Source organism: Ascaphus truei, chromosome 7 (assembly GCF_040206685.1).
Source record: "Ascaphus truei isolate aAscTru1 chromosome 7, aAscTru1.hap1, whole genome shotgun sequence".
NCBI classification, from domain to species: domain Eukaryota; kingdom Metazoa; phylum Chordata; class Amphibia; order Anura; family Ascaphidae; genus Ascaphus; species Ascaphus truei.
Window position 1 is genome coordinate 66,318,423 of NC_134489.1, and position 27,097 is coordinate 66,345,519.

Sequence of the window (27,097 nt, forward strand, 5' to 3'; positions counted from 1 at the left end):
GTCCCGCGCAGGCCCCCACATACCCCCCCAGGCTCCCACATACCCCCAATGTCCCCCCTAGGCCCCCACATACACCCGATGTCCCCCCCAGGCCCCCACATACCCCCACAGTCCCCCACAAACCAACGATATCTCGCACAAGCACGCGCAGGCCCACACATAGCCCCGATGTCCCGCACATGCCCGCACATAGCCCCGATGTCCCCCGCAGGCCCCCACATACCCTCGATGTCCCCCGCTGGCCCCCACATACCCCCGCTGGCCCCCACATACCCCCGATGTCCCCCGCATAGCCCCGATGTTCCCCGCAGGCCCACACATAGCCCCGATGTCCCCCGCAGGCCCACACATAGCCCCGATGTCCCGCGCAGGCCCACACATAGCCCTGATGTCCTCCGCAGGCCCCCAAATACCCCCGATGTCCCCCACATACCCCCGATGTCCCCCGCAGGCCCCCACATGGCCCCGATGTCCCCCACATACCCCCGATGTCCCCTGCAGGCCCACACATAGCCCCGATGTCCCCCGCAGGCCCCCACATACCCTCGATGTCCCCCGCTGGCCCCCACATACCCTCGATGTCCCCCGCTGGCCCCCACATACCCTCGATGTCCCCCGCTGGCCCCCACATACCCCCGATGTCCCCCGCAGGCCCCCACATACCCCCGATGTCCCCCGCAGGCCCCCACATACCCCCAATGTCCCGCACATGCCCGTGCAGGCCCCCACATAGCCCCGATGTCCCCCGCAGGCCCCCACATAGCCCCGATGTCCCCCGCAGGCCCCCACATAGCCCCGATGTCCTCCGCAGGCCCCCAGATACCAACATACCTCTGGTGAGTGGGACTCCCGGTTCCGTTTCTTGTAGTGTGTGTGAGAGGGTGTGTGTGAGTGAGAGGGTGTGTGTGTGAGTGGGTGTGTGAGTGAGAGGGTGTGTGTGTGAGTGAGAGGGTGTGTGTGAGTGAGGGTGTGTGTGAGTGAGAGGGTGTGAGTGTGTGCGCGAGAGTGAGTGTGAGTCTGTGTGTGTCTCCCTCACCCCGTGTCACCCTCTCCCTCACCCCGTGTCACCCTCTCCGTGTCGCACTCTCTCTCATTCTCTGTGTGACTCTCTCTTTCTCTGTGTGTCTCTCTCTTTCTCTGTGTCTCTCTCTTTCTCTGTGTGTCTCTTTTTCTCTGTGTGTGTCTCTTTCTTTCTCTGTGTGTCTCTCTCTCTTTCTCTTTGTCTCTCTCTTTCTCTGTGTGTCCCTCTGTGTGTGTGTGTTTCTGTCTCTCTCACACTCTGGATCTCTTATTTACCCTATATATCTTAACTGCCCTATACTACACCGAAATAATCTATACTGCTTTATTCCAAATCTGACTTATCCTTCAAAAAGCATATAATACACAGATGATTTGTTGATTTAGACTGCCATCCATGGCCTCAACTAGAACATCCTTCTTAAGGTCACTCAGACATGATCCTTGATGCCAGGCATAATGCATCGAAGAATGATTCTACCATGTAGTCTGTGGCTATTTCTAACTATTTTGGCTAATGCTTTTAAAAACGCTGTTCTTTTCACCCATTTTTGCAGCAGATCTTCAATATTCTTTGCATTGCTCTTGACTTGGCGCCGTGGCAACCGTCAGCTTGCACGCCACCACAAATTATTTCTTCGGGACATTTTCTAGTCTTCTCTCCATCGCATCTTTGAACGTGATTGCGTTATCTACTGGGATTGTTGTTCTCCTTGCTCTCCACTTATTTGCTGCATCTTCCTTGGGTGGTACCTCCCACGTCTTTACTTCATCAGAAAAAGGTACATCTTACAGAATTTCCAAGAAAACACCATTCCAACTATCATGCGCCCTTTAACACCGTGTGGAGGAGAAACACTTGTTTTCTTTTGTGACCCTTTGAAGAGTGTACGTATCTTGCCTCTGATTTCCTTCCACCAGATCCTCCATTTTCAAAGCCTCTCAAACCGCTTTGATTAGTGACGCTGCCTCTAGGTGTTTTAAATCACCCCATTAATTTTATTATGCATCAATAAATAGTTTTAAAAATCATAATTTCTCTGCCAAGTTCATTTGGGGTATCTAGTTACAATAGTTAACATTTTTGGCTCCTAATTATCACACCATCTGCAATTGTGCAGCTACACCTACTGCAGCGTGTGTGCGTGTTCAAGAGTGCATGCAATCTGGGGACTTGACTGAGCCACTGCTTCCAGGTGGAGGCAGTGGCCATCAGTTCTTCTGTTCCTACATTTAACCCCCTTCCCCTAATGCGCCAACCACACTTCATGTATCTAGGTGTGTTGGTATCCCCTTTGGTTTTGGTCATGTTACATAATAGGGCTGTTCACGATGGTGATTCTAAATAATGTCACATTATACATGTACTTTGCACAGGTCTTTCATGCACACGTGTGGTTTGCAGAGTATTTTTTGTTTCCTGCACTTTATTGTTCTGTATTTTTGAAAAAGGTCCAAGTGAGGGACTGAAATGTTGATCCTTTTAATGAAACCTGGGTGTAAAGGGACCGTGGCACCAGCCCAGCGCAGTCATGTGACCGCAGCAGCCCTTAAAGACGGAAAAGGAAGAGAGTCCTCTTCTATCTCCCTACACTTCAGATTTTTTTTAAAGACACTCCTTGGGCATGACTTAGCCACTAAGACATAGGGCCCCTGAAGTGCTAGACCCCATGACGTAGGTGACTATGTCGTGGGGCAATAAGAAGGTCAAATAATTATTAACTTGAAGTCAATGAGTTGCCTTTTTTGCTCCTCAACCCCTACTCTCCCCACAGTCTAGTGCACCAGTGTATGTTAATGTTAACTTTGCCATTCAGAATTGGGTAAATGTGCCACATGGATTTAATTGGGATAGAGTTTACTCTGAAGATAACGATGCATAAACTGAAACAAATTAGTTTTAATATTTTATTAAAAACTCAGAACAGATTTCCTTAAAATAGGAGAGAATGTAACACGGTTGATTTGTTGGTTTTCCTGCTATACAAAGTTTAACAATATTCAGTTTAAAGTTATTTGACAAGCAGGTAAAATGACAAGATAACAGTTTCTTTCCAGTTTTGTATCATGTTTTTGGGGAAACATTCCACTACAAGCAAAGGAATCTATGTTCCCTGGTACAAACAGGGAGAAAAACTTGGATAGATCATAGAACGTGAATGATTTGTTGAAAATGTCAGAGACGGAGTAGCGCTTCAGTAACATCTATTCAATAAGTGACAAACCATTGCTTCTTTTGGGGGTGGGGGGGGGGGGGGCAAAGTATTCAAATACCGTAAACACTAAATCGTCCAGAATCTGGACCAACAACTGAAAAGCCACCCAGATATTGCCAAAAGGGTCTTCAACAGCAAATTGCAATAGTTGGCCCATTGCATGGAAAGCCACTTGTACTGCTTGAGGTGTAAACCCAGTAACTGCAACTCCTATGGGTTTGGAAGTACGTCACAAATGTATACGTCTACTGCATTCTGAAACATTATTAATAGTGAGTACATTGCTATAACCGAGCTCTTGTTCTATTACATGTACCTCCTTTGTTTGTTCCCAGTTATGCATGTCTGATAAGAGCCTCTTTTGTTACCATGTTGAGATTCAGTTTTTCACATTTCTACCGTTAGTTTCTCCAAGCATGTTGTCTAGACCTTTAAAAAGGTTAGTTACTAATAACAAGTTTAGCAGGGGGTGATGTCTGTAGAAAAATAAGCAGAGAAACTGTAACTGAATATTTTATGCTATACTTAAGCAAACCAATGGTCTGAAGAAGTGAACAGATCACATGGTGGGGGGGAGGAGATGGGTGGGGGGAGGAGATGGGTGGGGGGTGGGGGGTGGGGGGTAGGAGGTGAGGGTGCCTGAACAATTTAAACAATACTTTTTAATGTACTGTTCTAAATGCAATACATTGTTAAAAAAATATAAAAAAATTGAAATGGAACATAAAACATTTTGACTAAAACTTATTGTAACACCCTAAAAAGCAAAAAAAAACACAAAACAATAAAACAGACAAACCAGAGTTCTGTATTAATCGAATGTTATCAGCAAATCAGTAGCAATAACACTTCATTATGACTGGTTGTTAAATTAAAGGTCATTAAAAAGATACCTGCTCTGCTTTGAAAATGTTTGCAAGTAAAACATTGTTTAGATCTCGCACTTTCTCCTCCTTCATGTGCATACATGTAACACCTACTACTTCATTTTGGCTAGTTAGACACCTGTAACAGTAAACAAAAGTAGAGAAAGGGCTGATATTTTACATTATATACACACCGATATGGAAATATCGCAAATTTAAGTGGGTCCACAGAGAAATAAACAATTGATATATACTCCGTACATCGGAAGAAACTCGGAACAACAGACTTGCTAAAAGTGCTTCTGCTTTGAATGATATTCAGACCAAGATATTTGACCTTAGCTATATCAACCGAAATTATTAAGCTCTAGTTATCAGACCAACATGTGCATTTGATAACGTTATCATTTTGCAGGTCAGACACCCATTTCTGTGATGACAGGTAATTGTGGATTCTGAATCGAACACACTGTTGGCGTTTTGCTAGCACCCTATTACTACTTTACTGGACATCACAAAGTAATCAAATTCCAGTATAAAAACATTTGAGCAAGTATGCAATGCCTTATGCTCCAACTCACTGTTTATATAATTATAGAATGTATAGTTACAGCAATGTAAAAAGGAGACTGTCAATGAGAATGCATCAAGCTGTAAAAAAACAACAAACAACTTTAAAGTACAGTTACTTTGGTTGTGAAAGATGTTCAATTTGCAAGCATGTCCAGAAAGTTCATTGCTGTGTATTCTTCCCAAAAAATTGAACTATTCAGCAGTCATTTCTGACAAGTGTCCCACTTACAAAAATGTGCTGGCATTTCTGAAATTCAGTAGGCACTTTTATTAAGGATATCAATGAGATACCAGAACTCGTGAGCAGTGAAAGTTGTGTTACATGACATGGTAGTAGTAAGAGGCAGTTCACTGTTTTTATATGCACTTGGTACGGACATTGTTGTTTACACCATAGTATATCCAACAGTCCCACTATGTGAATGGTCCACTTATATCAGCATACAGTGGTAAAACAGTCCGCCACCATCATATATTTATAGTAGTATTGGCTAGGATCACAACGCAAACAAATATAGTCAACAATCCATAACTTATTTAACAGTGTCATCTTGGGTGATCAACAGCTACAGTTTCCTATTCGGTTTTAAAATTCTGCCTTTATCAAATATATTGGAACTACTTGAACTGTTTTTTGGAAGGGAAACAATGATGTAATTTTAGGATTATTAAACATGTGTAAAATCTGAATCTGATGTGAAACACCACTAACAAGCATTGTCCATTCTGAGAAGTTTGATATCCACCAAGAGAAGCAATAAAGTCTTCAGATTAGGGCTGCTCCTTGGCGTTGTTATTGTCCATCATAGCCATATTAAAGTCCAGGGTTTTTTCCCCTCTCTCATATATGATCCAACAGAAATTCATGTTGATATGTCATTTATAGTTGCTTCTCAATTTGCTCTATTAATTTGTTATCACAGCTCATCCTACAAAAACAAACAAAAACAATTATGTCAGATATTGTGAAGGACCAAAATGCAGAAAAAACACGTTCTTCATTTAAAGGTGCATTGGGTTCTGACACACAAAATACCCTTTTTGCATCACAACCGGAGTACTGTGGAGATCCTTTTTTTATAGAGATCTATACACAATTTATCAGTTAAAGAAAGGGCCTTAGACTCCAAACTTAATTTGTGCCAATTTTGTTATGGTGCGTTAATAAAAGACCTTTTGTATAACAATCCTATGGAACGCGGTGGGGTTACTTCGGGGAAAAAAAGAAAACCCACCTCTTCCTGCTTAGCCATATGCTTGATATACAAATCTTAAGTATAGGATTTGCATTCCCTTTAAATTGAGAGTTCAACCACTTCAGTAATGGAGTAATCTACTCTAGTTTAAAATTGCTAATGAAAGAATTGCAAATTAAAAGTATAGAAGGGTTCAAATACACACTCACAAATCGTCCTTTCCACATTATCTCTTAGCATACAGTTCTACCACTGCAGCCAGAGATTCTGGGAAATGACATGCAATGGGGTTTTGTCACTTTTTTTACTCACCACGCGCAGACACAGGAATGCCGCAGAAAAGCAACAACGGCATTCCCTGGCATTGAGTATTAACACTGCATGGGGGTGTCAAAAACAATAATCACACACACACACACACACACGTTAAGATATTTCATGCTCACCTTCGATTTCTTTTTCTTGGGCTGCTTCTTGATCGTTTCTAGCCTCTCTGATAATAGGTCAGATATTTCTTTTGCATCTCTGGTGTCTATATGTTCACCATGAGCATTTTTCTGTACAGAAGGGAAAGAAATACAAGGACAGTAAAAAAAAAAAGGATGCACTGTCAAAAGTATCCACTTGAAAGTCTGAGTAGAAACGGCGACACTGGAAATGAAATCTCTCAATTGAAATATTTTAATGGTCCGTGCCACAGTGTGACGCACATATTGTTTATTTATTTATCCTCAGATTATCACTCCACCCAAACTATTCTTTGTCTCCTTTTTTTATCCCTTAAGGCGCGTTCTGTAGTAGGTGTGGGCGCCTGTGCATGTGACGCACACTGTGTGTGTATGGTGGTCCGTGCTGCCGGGAGCGACAGATTGTGTATGTATGTGTATATGTGAATGTGTATGTGTATATGTGTGTATGTGTATATGTGTGTATGTGTATATGTGTGTATGTGTGTGTCGTGTAATTATATATTTTTAAAATGTAAAAAAAAAAAAAAAAAGACGTTGGTAAAAGAATAAATATTTATTAACTGTGCACACACCGGCGGTAGCGGTGCGAAAACGTACTTTTTGAGTATTCCCAGCTACCGCCCGGCTCCACGTTCACTGCCATGCGCGCCCCTAGCATACAATGGCTGGCTAACCACAGCCAATTATAACTGCCGTGCAAGCAGCGCAGAAAGAGCGCCCACTATATTATGGGCCTTAGTTGAGGTCTATTTGGGGAAAGCCCTGTAAGGGTACTTGCAGTAATTGAGCCCGTACTATATATTTAAAAAAAAAAAAAATACCCAAAAGTTTTAAACTCCATCAATGAAGATAATACTGATTTTTATTGTATGCTTGACTATGCAATAATTCACATGCCTGAATACAACTGTGGGGTGTTCGAAAAGTTGTATTTTCTGTTGTGTTTTGAATACATTCTGTCCTATAGTCCCTGAACAGTGTAAATTAAGCAGCAGTCATTTTGTTGTGCATTTCATTTTACTGTAACCATCCGTTACTTCTCCCCCACCCACATCTTTCCAATGCAGTTTTTCATTTTGAAATCTAATGCTTTGTTCAGGAAATTAGCACCTGAGGTTTAACATTTCAAATGCTTGACATAAAAAAAAATTAAAAATCATGATTTTTAAAAATTAATAAAATACCCATGGGACAAGATACTAACATTATAGGAGTTAAACTCAGAGACTTCTTGGGGGGATTGCGACTTTAAGGAGTCGCCAAGCAGAGTTAATTGCCTTTTGTAGGGGTGAAGCAGACGACTAGGGACAGCAGAGGCTATGTAGGAGCTGCAAGCTGCTGAGCTCAGTTAGTCTGCTCATAGGTTGTGAGCTAGGCAAAGTTACACTGGCTGTTAGAATTGCAGAGCTGTAATTCCAGGTTACTTCTCATTAAGCCAGTGTCGTAAAACATTCATAGCCTGACTGGTCTTATGTCAAATACGGGTAGCTGTTCTTAATGGAAACCATGTCTGGTTGCCAGTGACTTGTGAGCCCCGAAAGATAAGAGTTTTTTCTCCCTTTGTTGTACAAAACGAGTGTGTACTCCTATTTCACTAAAATCACCCCAAAACCTGCAGTTTCATGTCAAGGATAGCCTGCTTTCTGACACAGTTTGTACAGTAAACTAGAGTTAAGGAAGCACAGAATCAGATAACTTACTCAGAGACAGAAAGAATTACCTTTTTTAATCCCTGGTATGGGTAGAATTTAACAGTAGGATAAGCTCTGATAGCTGCAGTTTGGCAGAGATGTCCATAAGCCTGACAGTCCACTTTTCCAGCCTTGATTTTACCTTTAACCATCTAAAAAACAAAAGCACAACAAAAAGTTACTCACAAACCAAAAATAGTACCAGCACTCTGTCTCTTAGCTAATGATACTGAAAAAACCCAATAGAGTGAATATGAATAATTTTAATAAACTGAAATTCTAACAGTAGCCAACGTGTCAATGAAAAAAATCAATATCACCATGGCAATAGTCAATATGTATGGGGTAAAGGGGAAAGAAGGAGAAGGGGAAAAAACCACATGAAGCAAAAGGAAAAAAACACAAAAATTGGAAAATAGGAAAGCAAAATCCTGTTTTGTAAACCAATGTCCAATTTAGAGAATCCTGTTTGTTTTAGCCGTACATGTCTTTACGATGCGGTTTCTATCCTGATCACAAACGTCATTGTGAAAGCACTCAGTTTTCAGTTTGAGAAATAATGCTTAAACATTTGGGTCCTCCCAAATTGTGATTTTCTATAAACAGTTTTAGAACAAAGTTGTTTATTTCAGTTGGCAATTGGCCCTCACCTTTACAGGGGAAGTCCAATTTAGCAGAACAATTCATTAGCAATTGGTTTACTGCAATTTAAATCGCTTTTTAATCAACATTCTTACTTATTTGCATGTTGTGAAAAATGTATACATATTACTTTCCTTCAGAACAAAAATGTAACGGTGGCTTTGATAGGCAAGAGACATTAAATATATTCTAAAAACCCGCCAAGCCAGCTGTTTATTATAGATCCGGTAAAAGTTGAGAATATTTTAAAATATCTCTACTTTATAGATATACTTTTTATTTTATTTAACCCACTGCCCCTTTAACCTCTCTATCATCATGTTAGTAGCCCTACACATTTCAACTCCGGGTGCGTGTTCGACCCTCAATTTCAGGAACGAAAGAGGCAGTCCTCTTTTCCTGTTACAATTGAGGCCGTGTCCCTCACACAGCTGCAGTCGTGATCATCTCTACACATGAGCAAGAGATGTATGACATTCACTGAATGTCGTCCGTGACCCCTGTGTGCAGCACACTATAGGGTAATAAACACAATTGATACTTGATATTCTGAGATTTGCATTATTACTTTTACAGTTACAAGCTTTGAACATTTAACACCCAAAACAAATAAAAGTTAAATAATGACCATAAAAAACATCAATAAACCGCTTTACTACCAAAATAGCATATTCTCGCCACTAGTAATAAACATGCAGCAATACAAAGTATTAAGGGTATAAGTTAACACAGCGCTGCGCAAACTTTCAGCTGCGGCCCATCTTCCTGGGAGCCGCAGCGTTTGCGCCCCCTTCCCCGAAGGCACGGCTTCAAATGACGTTGCGGGTCACGGCACGTGACCCCACCGTGTCATTTGGCACGTGTTACCATGGCGACGCGTGACGGCATTTGACACCGCGTTGCCATGGCGACGCATCGCCGAAGACCGGCTGCCAGTAGGTAAGTGAGGTTAGAGGCCTCACGCCTCCCCCGGCATTAAATTAAATGCCTGGGGGAAGAGCGCGGGGCCTCTAACAGCCCGCGCCCCCCCCCCCTTTGCGCACCGCTGAGCTAACACATTGTACAGTATGCAACAAACCTTAGATGATTCAATCAAGACTCAAAACAAAAATGTTACCAGACACACATTAAACTGATCACCCACACATGCCCTGCAAATGCTCTCCAACCCATTGACAAATTCAATGACAAAAATATATAACAAGGAAACTGTAGTATAGTTGCTTACACAAACACATTGAGGCTAAGACAATCTGACAAGTCAAAGCATACGGTGTCACACACACACACACACACACACACTGCACAAACAATAGAACCTGCACAAGCAAAGGAGACCATTGAGATTTTAGAGGAAGATAAGCAGCAGAGCGTGAGCTGGCTCTTTACTATTGTTAAACTCTGTAATGCATGTAACTGTTGGGAGCCAAGATGAACAGTCCTCCCTTTGTGGCCTAAAGTTGTTATACACCCATTATTCTTATCCATAAGAAATTTGCTAACAAAATAAATGAAACTGAAATGTGATGGGCATAGGGAACACAAAAGTATAAGAAGCTTAGATCAAATATGGTGTACACACACTTAAAATAATTTTCACTTTTATTACGTCTTCTGTATTTCCATTGAATTGAGATATAATCTTATTTCTTTTCCATGTTTACCAATTCATTGATAATTCCTAGTGTCTAATGTAGCTGAAAGGTTACAATAAAAATCAGCACATTTGGTAGAGCAAGTTTTTACAAATTTACTACTAATCTATAGTTACTTTTATTAGTGTGACAGAGGGGGCTTCCCAGAAAACCCTCCATGCCATCCAGAGCCTTTCCTCTATCCCCATTCTCCTTACTTGCTCTCCCCTCTGCTCTCCAGGCAGAGCTGGGGTAGGCATCTGGCCTCCCCTCGACATGCAGCGAGGAGACGGAATGGTGCACGCACAGAGGAAAGGAACAGGCCATGCAAGATGGCCAGAGAATTTTCCCGCAACCATCTGACAAAGTCCCCGCCAGCTATTTCACTCCCCTGTCGTCCTTCTACACTGTTCCACAAGGGGGATGGAGGGGCAGGGATCAATGTGTAAATGGAGTGTTCCAATACTTACCCTAGCTAGAAGTTCAAAATCTGGAGCAAAAGTTTTACATGGACCACACCATGGAGCATAGAAATCTAGGACCCAATGGTCTTTTCCATTGAGTACTTTTTCACTGAAACTTTCAGGTGTCAGGTCAACCGATACTTTAGGTAAATACCTGTGGGGGAAAATAAGTTCGGAGTAAATCTTTGAGTCAAATGAAAGTAAGGAAAGACAGATGACAGTGTGTTAAAGGACCTGTTATATACATTGCTGGTATAGGAAAGGTTAACCCCTTTGTGCCCTTTGAATGTCATTAGGTCTGGCATACTAGTGGCCCTGGACTATGCTAGTTTTTAGCGGTAGATCATGATCAGCACTCAGTTGGGGTACTACCGTTCTGTCGATGTAACCGCACAGGAGAGATCACACGATAAGGAAGCTCTGGAAGGATGGGGGGGGGGGGGGGGGGGGAGGCAGGCAGTGGCCACGGAGGTGGCAGGACACGGCGGCACTGAAGGGGTTAAAATATCACACTACAAACAAATGGACTTGGTATTAGACTATTGGGATTGCTTTCCTTCATCTATTTTTTTCTTCATTTCCCAAATTCTAAACACTAATTCTGCAGTTCTGGTGATCATTTATATTATTTTTATGCACAGTGGTAACATCATTTCTTATTTATTACTTTCTTACTTTTATGTTTTTACCCACATTTTATTATATTTAGAACAGTATCACTTATTGCATGTGTTCAAGGGTATAGCATGTATACATGATACAGTCACAATAATGACTGTTCGGTACAAAGTGATTTCATTGATTGACCACAGCCATAGTGATTGATGCATCTTTAAGCAAACAGAAGAATGCTGCCCAAATAAGTGTCATGTTCATTTCTATGTCTATGTATCTATTGAGTAACAATAACTGCAAGTGTCAAACAAGTGGGAAGACTACTATATACTAATCACGAATGATACATACAATAGTTTCGATACATCTACAAATACTCGGTATACATTTTATACAACTCCTAATTTTTGGATAACGCTAGGTCTATGAGATATAATACCTATATTTTAGGACAGACAGCATCATTATATCCTTACTGTAAGATATATATTTTATACCTTATTAAAAGTTATGCTTTAAATGTCTTTAGATTTGTAGTATTGAGTGCTGAAGATATAGATAGAGCTTTTCTTTGTCATTATCGGTTAAAATATCACCAGAGATAATGGGCTTTGTTCCAAAGACACTATGAATAGGTCCTAATGACCAATATTAAGGTTCTCCCAACATCCTTGGTTGCAAACACATACTCTTCAAAAAGCCATACATCGCCTACACCTTTACCAAGCACAGGCAGTCTGATTTACTGAAGGGAGAAGGATTAGGGAGTGAGGTGGGAATCATCTGAAACACCTGGCTATGTAGCAAGTGCAACGGCTCTGAGCCCTCAAACTGGAAACTAGATTCTCTGCCCATACAATGTTTTTCTGTCATTCTCAGCTCAGAGCTCCTAACAGAACTGCACTGTTAATGTGCAAGTAAGAGGATGTAGACAAATGATGTGACTGCCCCATGTCATGAAGTCACTTTTTTATTCCTTAGAAGATAATAAGGTTCTTAAATTACAGTAGCTATCAGACCTTGTCACATTCAACACCTTGTGCATTGGAGATGGGAGCTGCTAGTAGCAGCATGTACTGTAAGGGCAAAAGGTACATAGAGCATATAACCGGTTTCATTTTACTGCTGGTGGTGAAATAAAGACAAGCAGTTACTCTCAGTCCATAGACCAGGTATACTTACAGGTGCAGTTCCCCTAAAAAATGACCTGTCCTGCAAGTGAGCTCAATGTGATGCCCTTAAAAGCAGATCGGCAACTTTTCTGCCAACTTATTGTTTTTTTTTAAAATGGTGTAAAAAACAAAACGCGTGTTCACATGGCAAGTTGTGCGGTTTAAGCTCACCACCCCACCAGGAAACAGAGCTGGTTTCAATGTAGACTTCAAACAGTTGTCAAACAGATATATACCAATAGTCTCAGATAAGTTCAGCAAAGTCACAAAGTGAGAGGCCTTGCTGTATATTTCCTTTAGATTTACTTGAAAAGAACAAGTCTGCCCTTTCAGGGGATGCTTCGTTCAAAAGATATGAGCAGCTTTAATATTAATTGCGCAGGACCCCTATTGTATAGTATGGTAAGAAAAGACGAGGGGAACTTGCCTATTAACTAAACTGCCTTGGCTATGGCATTAAAGCCACAATGCACGCAAGAGATTTATAGAGCAGTTTACATTTGTAATACAAATAAAATGTAGTGATTGGGTCTAAAATAGTGTCTGTAAAGGCACTTCAAATACAAGAATAAAAGTACTATTAAGCCCACGCATATAAGCGAATTCAAATATCATATACAATAACTCACGTAAGTGCCCAGCTCCGAAGTGAATGAGAATCCCGGTGCCAGCCATTATACGGACTAAAAGACAAAAAAGCAAAGTAATTAGAAGAGAACAAGAAATACAGATAACTATTTATAAAAAGGTCCAGCTGCTGCAGCAGTTACAGTATTTAATTTATATGTGCACACATTATTTCCAATACTATTCTTTACTTTGCCAACATTTCCACCTGTTACTTAAGGATATGTTTCCTTACTGAAGCAGCAGAGACCAAAAGCTCACGGAGATCATCTTCCAAATGAGTTGCCTTGCGTACGAGACTGACTGCTGTACTATAAATAAGCGGCTGCTTTGGAGGAAAGGACTGTTCAAAGGATGCTTTGTGCCGTCAAGACCAAACATGTCAACTGAATAGAACCTCATAAAACAGTAAAACAGATTTGCCACAGAAAAAAGTGGTGACTGCTGGATATTAGCAGAGGTTGGGTCTTGGAAACACAATTATGCCAGGGAAATACAGTATTTAACCCCATGTGCTAGATCAGGGGAGTGCAAACTTCCTGTGCTGCGCTCCCCTGCCTGCTCTCCCTGTGTCGCGCCCCCTTACCTTTAATGTGGCGTCAAATGACCTTGCGGCGCCATTTGTCTCCACGTTCCCATGGCGACGGGCGTCAAATAATGCCGCGTGGTCATGTTACATGGCGCCGCGTTGCCATGGCGACGTGTGGCCTGAAGCCGGCTCAATTCAGGTGAGTTACAGAGGCCACGCGCTGAAAAGCACGGAGCCTCTGTAAACGTTGTGCCCCCCCGCCCCCCCTCAAAAAAATCTTGCGCATCCCTGTGCTAGATGACCGGAACTGTTGTAAATGTACATAAATATGCGTATAAAACCATCACACTCACAAGTAATGATTGGGAGAGTCCACATTTCCAGGGTAAAGTCGAATTTCTGGATATCCTTGTACATGTTCTTGGCTACACAATGAACTATACTTCTGACAGTCAACACTTCCAACATTAATTAATCCATTCAGAAGCTGGAAGAAAAAAAAAGTATAAACCATTATAAAAGAGGTGAAGTAGAAGTAGAAGATGCTTCATACATGTCTAAAGGGATAGACAAAAAAAAAAACACCAACAGATTACGTAAACAACTTAATTGAATATGCTTCTCAAAGAAATGTAATCATGATGAAAGAAACCCAAGTACATAGTTGTAAGGGATGCCTACATAATTCCCCCAAGAGCTCTATGCCAAATGTCGCTGCAACAGAAGCTGTGGTACCTGTGATCATAGCACGTTACTGAAGTGCAGCAGGAACCAGGAGGCTGCAGAGGAGAAGCCTCCCCATCCACTTAAAGTGCACACACATTTTACAAATTGGCTGTGCCAAATCATCAGCGGCTGCAGCAGTTATCAGTGGAGGGGCACATTGACTGTACAGAAGAGGGCAAAGTCACAGGAAAGAAAAGGAGTGGCACAGTAACAAGATGAGTGTCAAGGACAACAGAAATATAGAAGAGACAAGTGCACAGGGGTCACAGGGTGAAGAGATAGAATGGTGGTAAACTGGGCAAACAGGTAGAAGAGCGCATGGGGCAGACAGAAGAGGAAGGGCAATGAGTGCCAGAGAGATGAAGAAAAATACTCTGTATTGAAAGGACTTAAATCCTATTTGCAAGGCACAGGGAAACATTGCATTGCAAAATAATGCAAATGTAAAAAAAACCAAGCTATTTAGCACAAATAGTCACACGTGTATTTAAAATAAATTATTCTAATACTGCTATACAAGGCAAGTGGCAATCTAAATATCTACTGATGTGTAATTCTATCCCTATGCTATTTTGAACTGCTGCTGGTGAAGAAACGTTCAACAGTCCCACACAGAAATGTTCCATCTCACGGAAAATTTTCATCCGAACCTGTATCTGTTCTGCCAGCAAGCACATACAAATAGAAAAGACACGATAGTCTACTCAGATTTTAGTCATCACGAGGGCTCGAAAAACCTCCTCAACTGGGATGAGGGGAAAATTAGGGTGGCATGTTGTGCTGAAAGACTGCAGATGTTGCAGAACCTCTCCGGAAGCAGGGCTGTGAATCACCACTGTGCTTCCCAAAGTCACGACCAACAATGTCTTGCATAGCACTCTACAAGGCATTAAGAGTTGCGACTTTGGGAAGCAGAGCGGTGATGGACAGATCTGCTTCGCAAGACGTACTGCAGCAGCCGCAGTGTCTGCATAAGCAATATTTTTGGTTTATCTGCTACCCAAAGTACCAATTAAATTTTTTTTTTTAAATAAATAAAAATCACCCCCTCAAAAAGCAAATATTTTATTTTAGCTTGTATGAACTAGGGGGTCCTTCAGAGTTGTACCGCATAAGTCAAAGCTACAGAGACCCCCCCACCCTATTGCTGAGATTTGAAATGTTTAACTTTTGCCAGTACTTGAAAGGAAAAACCAAGATGGCTGCAGGGTCAACCAGTTGGAAACTGCAGTATCACGGCTTTCTATGGACTGCCAGAGGTGCTGATCCGAGCGGCCATATTGTCGGTCCTGGACAAAATTTCTTGCAAGGGAAATTCAAAATGAAATATACCAGGAACTGGGAGGGCTCTTTAACCAGTACCATGGATTGCGGCCTTAACTGGCTGATGCTTCTTTTATCGTCCCACTCTGATACCATTATGTTTTACGCCTGCCAATTGTAACCCAACCTTTTAACTTCAACGATAACACACAGATTATAAAAGGGCAAGAACAAGGATTTCTGTACCCTTGCCATACGTTTCCACTCAGGAACCAGAGATTGGCACGGTCCACACCAAGGAGCGTAATAATCAACCATCCAGTTTTCATCCCGTGTCCGTCGTTTAACTAGTTCATTGAAAGTCTCTGGTGTGAGTGTAATAACGGAGGGATTTCGGAGATCCTAAAGTGCAAACATTACGTCAAAAATATTAGTATTTAAACGAGCACGGTTCTTAGATTCATTAATAATTTTACAAACGTACAACATTTAAGATTAGCACTTGATTAATGGGGCAGTCCCACATAACAGATATATATATATATATATATATATATATATATATATATATAAAAAAAAAAAAAAAAATAGATCAGTGTCATTGGCTTCCTTAAAGCTACAGTTCAGTCAATATCCTGCATGTGTGTTTTTTTTAATAAATCAGTTCTGTAGTAAGAAAAAATACTTTTAGCATTTTCTGTTTTTAAAAAAACAACTTTGAAAGACCAATTTTCTTGTATTCTATTTTAACAGCCATTTGCTAAGGCACTGCCCCTTCATGTCCTGTCACAAGCCCTGGCACACCCCTTTGTCAGCCCTGCCCTGCCCTCCCTCTAGCACATGTCAGTGCAGGAGTGCTCATGAATATTCATGAGCTTCCACTGACTGACAGAAGCAAATAAAAACATATGCCAGCTCTAATTATGTCACCAAATTTCGCCTATCAATACATGGAGAACGAATTGAGCTGCAGCTATACAGTTCTTTAGGTAATTAGAGATTGCACACATGAAACTATTGAAGTAAAAAAATAAATTAAAAAAAAAAAAAAAAAGACTGAACTGCAGCTTTTAAGATTCAAATCCCCTTAAACAAATTACCTTTTCTTATGTGTCTTGTAAAAAAAATTAATAAAAATAATAATAAAAATAAATAAATATATATTTATATGCATATCAGTTACTTCGGTTTAATCACATACTTTGCAGAAAACAAATTAAAAACAACAAACTTACAGTACCTATGGCTTTGAGGAAAAGGTCTCATTACATAATGATTGCAAGAATTGTCCAAAGCATGGAAATAAAAAAAATAAAAAGTAATCATTTGTATACACTTCTATTTCTCCGTGTGTTTTTTTTTTTTTTTTTTTTTAAAGTGGTCAATCAGCTACATCTAGTTAAACATGATACTATATTTAGTACCTGTCCCATGGGGTGAGCACAAGGCGAGGTAGGTTAAGTACTATAGACCTCTGAAACAGACCTAGGAAGGAGAATCAACCCATATTAAATGTATGTCAACATCCATCAAAATGAATGTCCTTTGGCACCCATGCATTCTTTGTCATCATGGAAAGTTTGAAGAGTAAAACCACAACAGATGAAGCTGTAATTAGTGAAGGGATAAACAACCCAGGCATCAGTAGGATTAGCAGCACTGGTGAACACTTAAAAAAACTTACCTCTATGAACTCCAAAATCTCTTCAGCATTGTGGTGTCCTTCGTATTCATGAATATTAGACTGGTTGAATACTACGGTCGTTGGATAAGCTCTAATGTTATGCTGTAAACAAACATTCGACACATAACTAAAGGGGAAAACATGCAATTAAAAACGAATAATTAAAAACTTAATTTTAATGAAATCCAAATGTCTCAGTCATGGATCAATGCATCATCCCATTAAAATCACAATTTTAAACAATCATTTCATTTAAATACACAACTCTTTTCGTGTCTGAATGCCTGATTTTGGAGGCCATGTGATCACTAGTGTAACAATCACATGGTCCAGATCTACCCCGATTTTGGCAACGGAAGAAAGCTGTGGTTGCGATTACACCTAGAATCGAGCAAAAAGGTCATGATGCTAGGGCAACGTCACAAGGTCCCAGTAGTCCCAATGTCATGAGGCAATGAAATGGAAAACTACACGAAATCAACAAAAAACAGGCAACGTCCATGTTTTGCATATACAGGCATACCCCGCATTAACGTACGCAATGGGACCGGAGCATGTATGTAAAGCGAAAATGTACTTAAAGTGAAGCACTACCTTTTTTCCACTTATCGATGCACGTACTGTACTGCAATCGTCATATACGTGCATAACTGATGTAAATAACGCATGTGTAACAGGCTCTATAGTCTCCCCGCTTGCGCACAGCTTCGGTACAGGTAGGGAGACGGTATTGCTGTTCAGGACGTGCTGACTGGCGCATGCGTGAACTGCCGTTTGCCTATTGGGCGACATGTACTTACTCGCGAGTGTACTTAAAGTGAGTGTACTTAAACCGGGGTATGCCTGTATGATGTCTCCTCTTTCTGCTGCACTTAAGGGAGCAGGCTCTACAGATTTAGGCCTGGGACATAGTGCTTTGATCCGGGCTGAGGCGCGCTGAGGCTCAGGGAAAGCGATGCTTTCCCTGGCCTTACACAGCCTGCCGTCCGTGGGCGTGTCGGGGGCGGGTCTGGGGGCGGGCCAGTGACGTCACGGAGTTGGTTCGCCCTCATTGGGCGAACCACTCACGTGACCGGCCCTGCGCTCCGGCGAGCGCCAAATTTCAAACCTCCGTCAGACACACGCTTCCCCAAGCGTGCGGACGCGTGCGCGAGCCCCTGCTAAAGCCGCTCTCATTGCGGCTGCAGGGGCTCAGTGCCGAGCAGCAGCACGCCTCAGCACGGGTCAGCGCATAAGCGCTGACCATGCCCGAGGCCTAAGGCTATTATGGCTTCATTTTCAGGGACCTCTTTGTAACTGCAGAAAGAAAGGGGAAACAGTTTTTTTTTTTACTGCGGTTTCAGGAGCACTCAGATGTATCAATGAAACGGAAGTGCAAATAGAAGTTTGTTTTGCCGCATTGCTCCATTTTATGTTTGTGTCAAATGTAAGAAATCTTCATATTTGAAGCAAATTGGTAGCAAGAAAAGTTTATGCCACCTCAGACCTGGCCAATTTATTTGATGCAGATAAAATATAGTGACAGGGTCTGAGGCATCTAATCTGTGCGTCATGTTGCCCCTTCTCAACTTCTTCGCTTGACACTCCCCAAATCGCAAGCCAACACACCCAGCACAAAACGTGAAGTAATGACCAGGATACATGGACACAGAGAGATACAATACGTCAAGGTCGCAATTAGCATCAATTTTGCTCAAAATGTCCTTGATACATCACGCACTGTGTCTCTCTACATCTGTACTACAAGGGGAGCAATTTAATACAATGGGATTACCCTTGGAACAATTTTCTTATTCTACTTACCATATTGCAGAGTCCTTCATGGATTGTGCAATCTAATGTACCAAATTTGACCTGACCATTCAGATGTTTTGATGCTTTCCTTAGCTCAGGCAGTAAGGCGCGACATGGAGGACACCACTAAGAGAAATACATGGATATACCGGTTTACCTTTCGTTATCAGGAACAGATTGCAACACATTTTGTTCTGTGCTTAACGCATTGTTCCCCCAACCTAATGGGCCAAACACCCAGAGAAGTCAATGGACTTAGAAAGGGGGGCTCAGAATGATAGGAGGGACAGCGATACACAGAACATGGCAAAGAAAACAAAATGAGACCGACAGTGAGAGAGAGAAAAGGCAGTTTTCCTTGCATTAATAACCTATTTATTATATTCTACCAGTAAAAAAAAAAAAGTCAAGATGTGATTGTTTGCAGGGCTCATCCCCCAACGTTCAGAAGAGGGGGGATACGCAAAGAAAAATTGCATTTTGAAACAGGGTAGAAAGATTGGGGCAATACTGGCTTAACCCAACAAAATAGATGCTAAAAGATCACATATTCTCTAGGATTGTGTATTTAAATTTTAAAACATTATTTGAAAATGCAGCCATTTCAAGTCTCTGCAATATATACTATAAGTAGATATTTCAAGTAAAAATATTAATCATAAAAATTACTTTTAAAGTTGACTCACAACGACTGAGCTAAGGATTTGAGGTATGCTTAAATTGTGTATTTGTCCATTTAATGTTGTGTGGGATATTTTCACACTTGATATTTGATATGCAACTTAGAAATCATGTGAATGGATAGAAGTGTAGTCTAATAGTATTTGATTTAGCTTAAGTGGATGAATCCCTTTAAGGGCAATGTACTCTTTTGCTTGGCCACAGTCGATCGGTGCCTCAGACATTAGATTCTAATTCTTGCCTATAAAATGATATATTACAACACATCACTTTATCAAAAATATATTTCTGATATTCGGGTAATACAAAAAGCAGTGTGTAATGGAAGTCTATATAAATGATTAACGTACGCATGGTTTCATTTAAAGACCTATGCTCCTCTAATTACGTATTCACATTTTCCCAAAAATCAGAATGAAACCGCTTTGAAATCAGTAAAAAAAAATAAAATGAAAAAAATAAATAAATAAAAGACCGTTAAGAGATTACACTAACTAACGTAGTTTGTAATGTAACTAGGATGTACTGTAGTATATTCAGGGAACTGATCGATTTGTAAAGCATGAAAACATTGTTCTGGCTTTTGCACAAACCACTTCACAGGGTCTAAACCAGACCAGTGTTTCATCTCAACCAAGCAGTATCTATTCCAATGCGTATTAGGTGCATTCACCAGAATGCAAAATGAATTATTCATAGAACCACCAAGGTCTGCCTATTTTCACATCAGTTGTAAAACCTCACACTATTAGATCCATGACTTTCTTTCATATTTAACATAGCCTTGTGTCTATACCAATATTTTTTTAATTGCAAGGCCTTACCCATAATGCAAGATACGGGGCGAGCTACGTAGCTCACGCTACAAACAAACGTGTGTATTCCAATGTGCATGGCCATAGTGAGCGCAAGCTTGCACATGCACGTGAGATACAAGGATACCAAAAGTAGAGGAGACAAACATGTTTGCTTTTGTAGAGAGACAGTCGGATCATGTGAGCGGCTAACAGCCAATGAAAATGTAGTATGCTATTCTGTCTGGATACTGTACAAATTACTTTTTGTCAGTTGAGTTGTGCTTGCTGTGAGAATATGGACAACTCAACTATTGAAAATTTGATTTCCAAGGTTGAACCTTTAATTCATACCATGACAGAAATATCAATGATAAATTATAGAGATACATTTCAGATGTATTGTCCATTAAATGGACAATATAGCAAGTATAATTGTTAATTTTTTTTTTAGTGTACAATGCATCACGTTGTGTGTTTTTTTTTTTTTTTTTTTTTAACAAGGCATGTTTTTGTGAGTGTGTGAGTATATATATATATATATAATTTTTTTTTCTTTTTTTGCAGAATACTTCTGTAAGTTGCATGGCATTAAGCATTTTATTATTTGCTAAAGGCGTATTCTCATGCATGATACTTCCTTAACACACCCCCCTGCGTCATGACCTCGCCCACCCCCTCGCTCGCTTCCCAAAAACTTACAGTCCACACATCGCTGGAGAGGAAAGCTGTCGCGAGGCAAGTAGCGCTGTAGCACTCTTGCTAGCTTTCACTATGGACACTGCCCGACTATATTAGCTACTACGACCTCTGTAGGGAGGTTATTCCACATACCAACCACCTCATATTTCCCTTGCGCAGCCACCGCCCAACTTCAGAGCATGACCTCTTGTTCTAACATATTGATGTATGAGCACTGCATAAGCATTTGAAGTTCCTGAACTTTATCCCATTGCGATATACTCACAGGTGCAAAAAAGTCGATAAGCCATGGCTCCCGCTCAGTGCCAGGAAAGTTCTGAGGTCCGAGTGTAATGACATGAGAATTAACACTTTCCTTTGTGAAGGCAACCAAATCATAAAGGTTCATTTTTCCTTTTTAAAATGAAAGAAAATAGGCACATAAGAACTTAACAAGACAAAAACCTTTCCCCAACTGTACTGTAACACAACAGATAAACATCATTAACGCAGCAGTCGCCGCCAGAAGTGTAACTCATTCTTGGCATTTTGCCCCCTGACCATGTACTGCTTTTTAAAAGTTTTTGTTTTTAGTGTTAAAAACCTCAGGATTTTCTTTATATCTAGTATTTGAGGTTCTGGGGAGAGCTCTATTTTAAGGTCTCAGAAAGTCAACCTGTAAGAAGCTTGTATCTTCTGAACGGAGCATCAGATTTTAAAAAGAAAAACGGCGTTGGACTGGGGGGGGGGGGGGGGGGGGGAGGGGGGGAGGGAGTGCCAATCATCCCGTACTGCTACTTTAAATATTTATTTTATTATTAGGGACGGTGGCATTGCGCTGAATTAAATTGCGTCATACAAATTGTGCGTTGAAGTGAAAGAACTTTTCAAAGCCTATAAAATATGTTGGGAGATTTTGATACCAAACGATCCAAAAAATGCAAAAGAATGCACAAAGCAGCGCACTGTCCAGGGACACAGGTGTTTCAAAAATAAAAATGAATTTATTGTCAGACATAACAAACAAGGAGGTAAATACCCTCCAACGCGTTTCACACAACAAGGTACATATATTTTGGTTGGCAAAAATACGGCAGAGTGATACATTTAGTAGTCACCAAAAAGGGAGGGGGGGCTCTTGTTCAATATGATCCTGAGTCAACTGATATTTCACCCATTATTTGCGGAAACTTAGTGAAATCAAAACACCTTCTAAAAACAGAATTCCAAGTAAATAATCCGCAATGAATACACCTGGATCCCCAGTTTTCACGATGAGAAGTAATACTACGCCTGGAAGTTCACGTAACATTCATTATAGAAAGGTTGGGCAAAGGATTGTGCCTTTCATGCCTTTACTGGCAGAGGGTGAATACAGTGATGGTGGGAACAAGGAACCATATACATTTTGATGACCTCTTTTTTTCTTGAGTTCAGAGACTTTAGCATCACAATCTGAAATATACGTGAATTCTGTTTTCCCCATTGCTCACCATGATGAATTTCATAATCGCTGATGCCTTTCCCTTTAAATGCTGCCACACACGGCTTGTAAATATAAAGTTCAGTGCAGACTATAGGACTCGAATGACAGTCAAACCTTCCACCCTTAAAAAGGAAGGCAAGAACACATTTCAGAAGTTTTTTTTTTTCACGTGAACGTACATTCTTTAATTTAAATCTTTTTTTCTAGACTTGTAGAATTTGCACACTAATTTAGCAGTCGTTTAAAAAAATAAAAATCCCCAGTAATTTTAATTGTAAGAAAAGTAGCATTTTGTATTTCCTCCTGCTTCCCACACCACCAATTTTGTAATACATTGATTTTTACATTTGCCCTTAAGAGTTATACTGTACAAAGCCACAGTAAAAACACAGGACAAACTTTCAATGGCAGTTTAAAGAGGCAATACATGCCGGATTTATTTTTTCCTGCAGTATTTTTTTTTATAGGATTGAAGCAAGGGGTCTCCGGAGCTAAACACCATTCATTTAATCTCTGGGCACCCCCTGCTTCCGGATATGCCTCTGTAAGTAGGTGCCGCTTGTCACTCCAGGTTTCACATTATGGCAGACTTTCAATGCTCCAATGCCCTAAGGACCAATAGAAAGTCGTGACGTCACGTGGTGTGGCTTCCTATTGGCCCATGTGCCGCATGAGCATTAAACTGCAAAGAGAATCCAGCAATCCCTTTGGAGGCATCTCTGGAAGCAGGGGTTCCCCGGAGCTGAAAATCAATAGGGTTCAGCTCCAGAGACCCCCTGCTTCAAACCTGCATAAGAAAAAAAAAATGCACGATTGCTCCTTTAGTTGCAGACAAACTAAATTATCTAACCAGGGGAGAGAAAATAAAAATAAAAAAGGGACTGTGGGATTCGAACCAGATTCAAATGCTTCTGCAACATTACCACTCGGCCACTCGTGAAAAGTCAATGTTGGATATCTTTTGTAAAAGAAACGTTTACAGAGATATACCAAATAAACATGGAAAGAATGTTGATCCGGCGAGAAATCGGATTGCTATTGTCAGGAAGGAATTAATTTTTCCCCTTCTGAGACATCATTGGATGTTTCACTGGGGATTTTTTTGTTCGCCTTCTCCTGAATCAATATACTGTAAATACAAATATAGGATAAGTATGTCGTCAAAATTTAGCATAGGTTGTACGCGGTAGACATGTCTTTGTTCAACCTCATCAACTATATACAGTACCTATGGGTATGTTATAGATTACTGTAACTACTTAGATACTGTAAATCTATTTGGCAATAACGTTACTTACCTGAACATGTTCACCACGCAGTAAAACTTTTAGTTTCTTAAACTCCGGAAGATAGGATTGTTCATCCTTGCCAAACGTGAAGAAAATAAGCCAACGGTGATGTGCTAATCTGCCCTTAAAAGATAGACAATTTCCTGTCAAATTTTAAGGTACACAAAAGCCGATACACATTATGCAGAATTAAAATATATGTTCCTTATCCAGCTATCAGTGTAAGACTGTCTTTTGCCCAATAGTTCTATAAGACAAGTCATTATCTAGAATATTGAAGGCGACGTTTATAATTGCTTGTTGCCCAACAAGCATTCGCAAACATTTTATTTTCTTATTTAATTTGTATTATTTCTGTAATACTCCGGAGACATACTGTAGTACTTAGATTGTTTTGTATTTATGGGTAGTGTGGGGGGTGTATATGTGGAAACTGCTACAATTTCTTTCCACCAAAACCATTGTTTGTTTATTGCTGCTCTAGTGCATGTCTCTCTCTGCAAAGACACACTCTCCCCAAAGGGGCAAATTTTAAAGATCCGTATACACACAAGTGCAAAATAAAAGGTGGCTACTTTACAAGGTCTATCTTGGTGCATGATGCACAAATGCCAATTTCCAAGCAGCAATGACATTTCAGGGCCCCAAAAAATAATTTTGGAAATAAAACAGTGAAGTCCGAGACCATGAGTGCGACTGACTAAATGAATAACAATTGATATTGCTGCTACATTTTGTAGAACAATAATTTGCATTTCTTATAAAAAACAAAATAACAGATCAATACAGAGATCTAAACCAGACAATTAAGATACTGTTCATGGATTGTGCCTGAGCAAAAACACAGCGTTACACATTATGGTGTATGACTAAAAAATTGAATCATATAACGGGTTCAGTTTCATTTTTAAGATAATATAAACGTTAATGTAATAATGTGGTTATCCCAATTAATATCCACCGTGTTGTGTCTGTGTGCTAGGGAAACATACTAAACATTTTCTAAATGAGCCAATTAGCACATACACTTTTCTTACCTGTAAAGATTCTGGAGGAAGGTTTTCCAATTCAGGAAGAATCTGGATTATTTCTTTGTAGATTTCTTTGGCTTCCAATGTGTCAATAAACTACAAAAAAAAATAAAAAAAATTATACACTTTTACAACGTACAAATATAAATCATAAACCAAGCCCCAAAAATTTGAGAGTAGGCTAATAGTCTATGACAGGGGTGGCAACCCCCATCAAGGGCCACCAACAGGCCAGGTATTAGGGATATCCCTGTTTCAGCACAGTTGGCTCAATCAGTGGCTCAGTCATTCTGACTAAACCACCTGTGCTGAAGCAGGGATATCTTTAAAATCTGACCTGTTAGTGGCTCCCGAGGACTGGAGTTGGCCACCCCTGGTCTATGATTTCTATTAATATTCGCTGATTTATATATTTAATACTACAACTTATTTTTCATTTTTACGTGAAACAAAAATAAAGACTATGGCTTTCATTTATGTTTTGTACATAAAGAAAACGTTGCAAAATGCTGCACCATTCCCAGTGCAAATTCAATGCACACATTCGGTGTTGGAGTACTTTCGAGAATGCTCCCATCGTCTATACTGCAAAAAGAACTCTTTGGGTACCTTATATGTAATGGTTAACCCGTTGAGTGCCAGAGGGGCTACGGCACCAGAGTGCCAGAGCCACTCCAGTACTCGCGATCATGTGACCGCTCCAACACTGATGCCTCCTGCCGCTCCACTTTATTTTAAATCTCCCTTAGAAAAACCAGTAGAGACTTGAGGACGCAGCCACATTGGAGTGCCAGATCCCATGTCGTAGTAGCTACGTCTCACTGGGCACCCAAAGGGTTAAAGCTGCAGTCCACAGCAATTACCATTTTTGTTGCATTTTATTTGCTTATTTGAGATCGGCTTTTTAACACCACAAAAATTTTTTTTTTTTTTTTAAATGAAAGAGCAGGACATGCTCAAGGAGCAAAATAATAACATAGAATTTATTCATAGGCGAAGGCGATTTTTGGTTAAAAGATTTCCAATTATTCAAGTCTCAATGTCTGAGCAACAGAAAATGTGAAAACTCTCCCATAGGGTAAAATAGAAAGATGCAGTAATGTCTTCCCTACTGTTGTGTCTGGCTTTACAAAAGCTCACCGCCTTATACAACATCAGAGAATATAGATATAGCTAAAATGTACATGTATTACCAAAACACCTCCTTTTTCTTTGTTGGTTAACGTGGCTCCGGGTGGGAAGTAAGCTGTGGTGCTAGTTGTGATGTCCAAATTGTCACAAAGATCAGCTTGGGTAGAGCAATCCATCCATCCTACATTAACAAGCCCTTCCTACGGGAAGAAAACAGATTTTAAATCCGCAACCTATCCAGTAGTAACACAGCATTTGACGTCCGATAAAGAATCACTTTGCGCACCTGGTCTTTCCATTTTCCGCCCTATTATATTTATTATAAACCTTAGACCTATTTGATCCATAGCATTCTTTCATATTTAGAACAGTCTTGTATGTCTCCCAAGCATTTTTTTTAATTTCTTTTCTCAACCACTAGTCCCTCACCCATTCTGTGAAGCACTTCCTCACATTTTCCCTGAGCCTGCCACACTTCAGCTTCATGGCCTCTTTTTCTAGCATGCGCATGTCTCTCTAAGTTTTAGCCTATAGACCAGTCACTATTTTACTAGCCCTTCTTTGTACACACTCCAATGTATGTGTCTTTCTGCGGATATGGTCTACGGAATGGAACACTAGTGAGAGCTTAGAAATTGTCGATAAAGTGGCATCATTACCCCTCTATGCTTCAAACACCTCTCCCTACATAACATAAAATTCTACTGGCTCAGTTGCTTTGGTACATTTTGTTGTTGTTTTGTTTTAAGGCAAGACTTCGATGTCCCTTTCCTCTACAGTGGTTTATATTAGTTTCGCATGAATCCTGTATTTTGCGTTCTG

At 40.5% G+C, this 27,097-nt stretch overlaps 1 protein-coding gene across 1 annotated transcript in view; it reads right to left on the reverse strand.

Annotated features, from left to right (window-relative positions):
* Nucleotides 1-2,914: 2,914 nt before the first annotated feature.
* DNAJC10 (DnaJ heat shock protein family (Hsp40) member C10) overlaps nucleotides 2,915-27,097 on the reverse strand; it is a 51,413-nt gene continuing 27,230 nt past the window's right edge. Inside the window, exons 10-23 of the mRNA XM_075608895.1 lie at nucleotides 26,338-26,475; nucleotides 25,151-25,240; nucleotides 24,123-24,236; nucleotides 22,832-22,946; nucleotides 21,625-21,752; nucleotides 19,192-19,308; nucleotides 17,389-17,490; nucleotides 15,951-16,106; nucleotides 14,069-14,202; nucleotides 13,189-13,242; nucleotides 10,779-10,926; nucleotides 8,062-8,184; nucleotides 6,318-6,428; nucleotides 2,915-5,604 (exon numbers count right to left, since the gene is read on the reverse strand). Of these exons, the coding sequence (XP_075465010.1) occupies nucleotides 5,593-5,604; nucleotides 6,318-6,428; nucleotides 8,062-8,184; nucleotides 10,779-10,926; nucleotides 13,189-13,242; nucleotides 14,069-14,202; nucleotides 15,951-16,106; nucleotides 17,389-17,490; nucleotides 19,192-19,308; nucleotides 21,625-21,752; nucleotides 22,832-22,946; nucleotides 24,123-24,236; nucleotides 25,151-25,240; nucleotides 26,338-26,475 (1,542 nt within the window). The 3' untranslated portion in view covers nucleotides 2,915-5,592. The remainder of the gene's footprint in view (nucleotides 5,605-6,317; nucleotides 6,429-8,061; nucleotides 8,185-10,778; nucleotides 10,927-13,188; nucleotides 13,243-14,068; nucleotides 14,203-15,950; nucleotides 16,107-17,388; nucleotides 17,491-19,191; nucleotides 19,309-21,624; nucleotides 21,753-22,831; nucleotides 22,947-24,122; nucleotides 24,237-25,150; nucleotides 25,241-26,337; nucleotides 26,476-27,097) is intronic.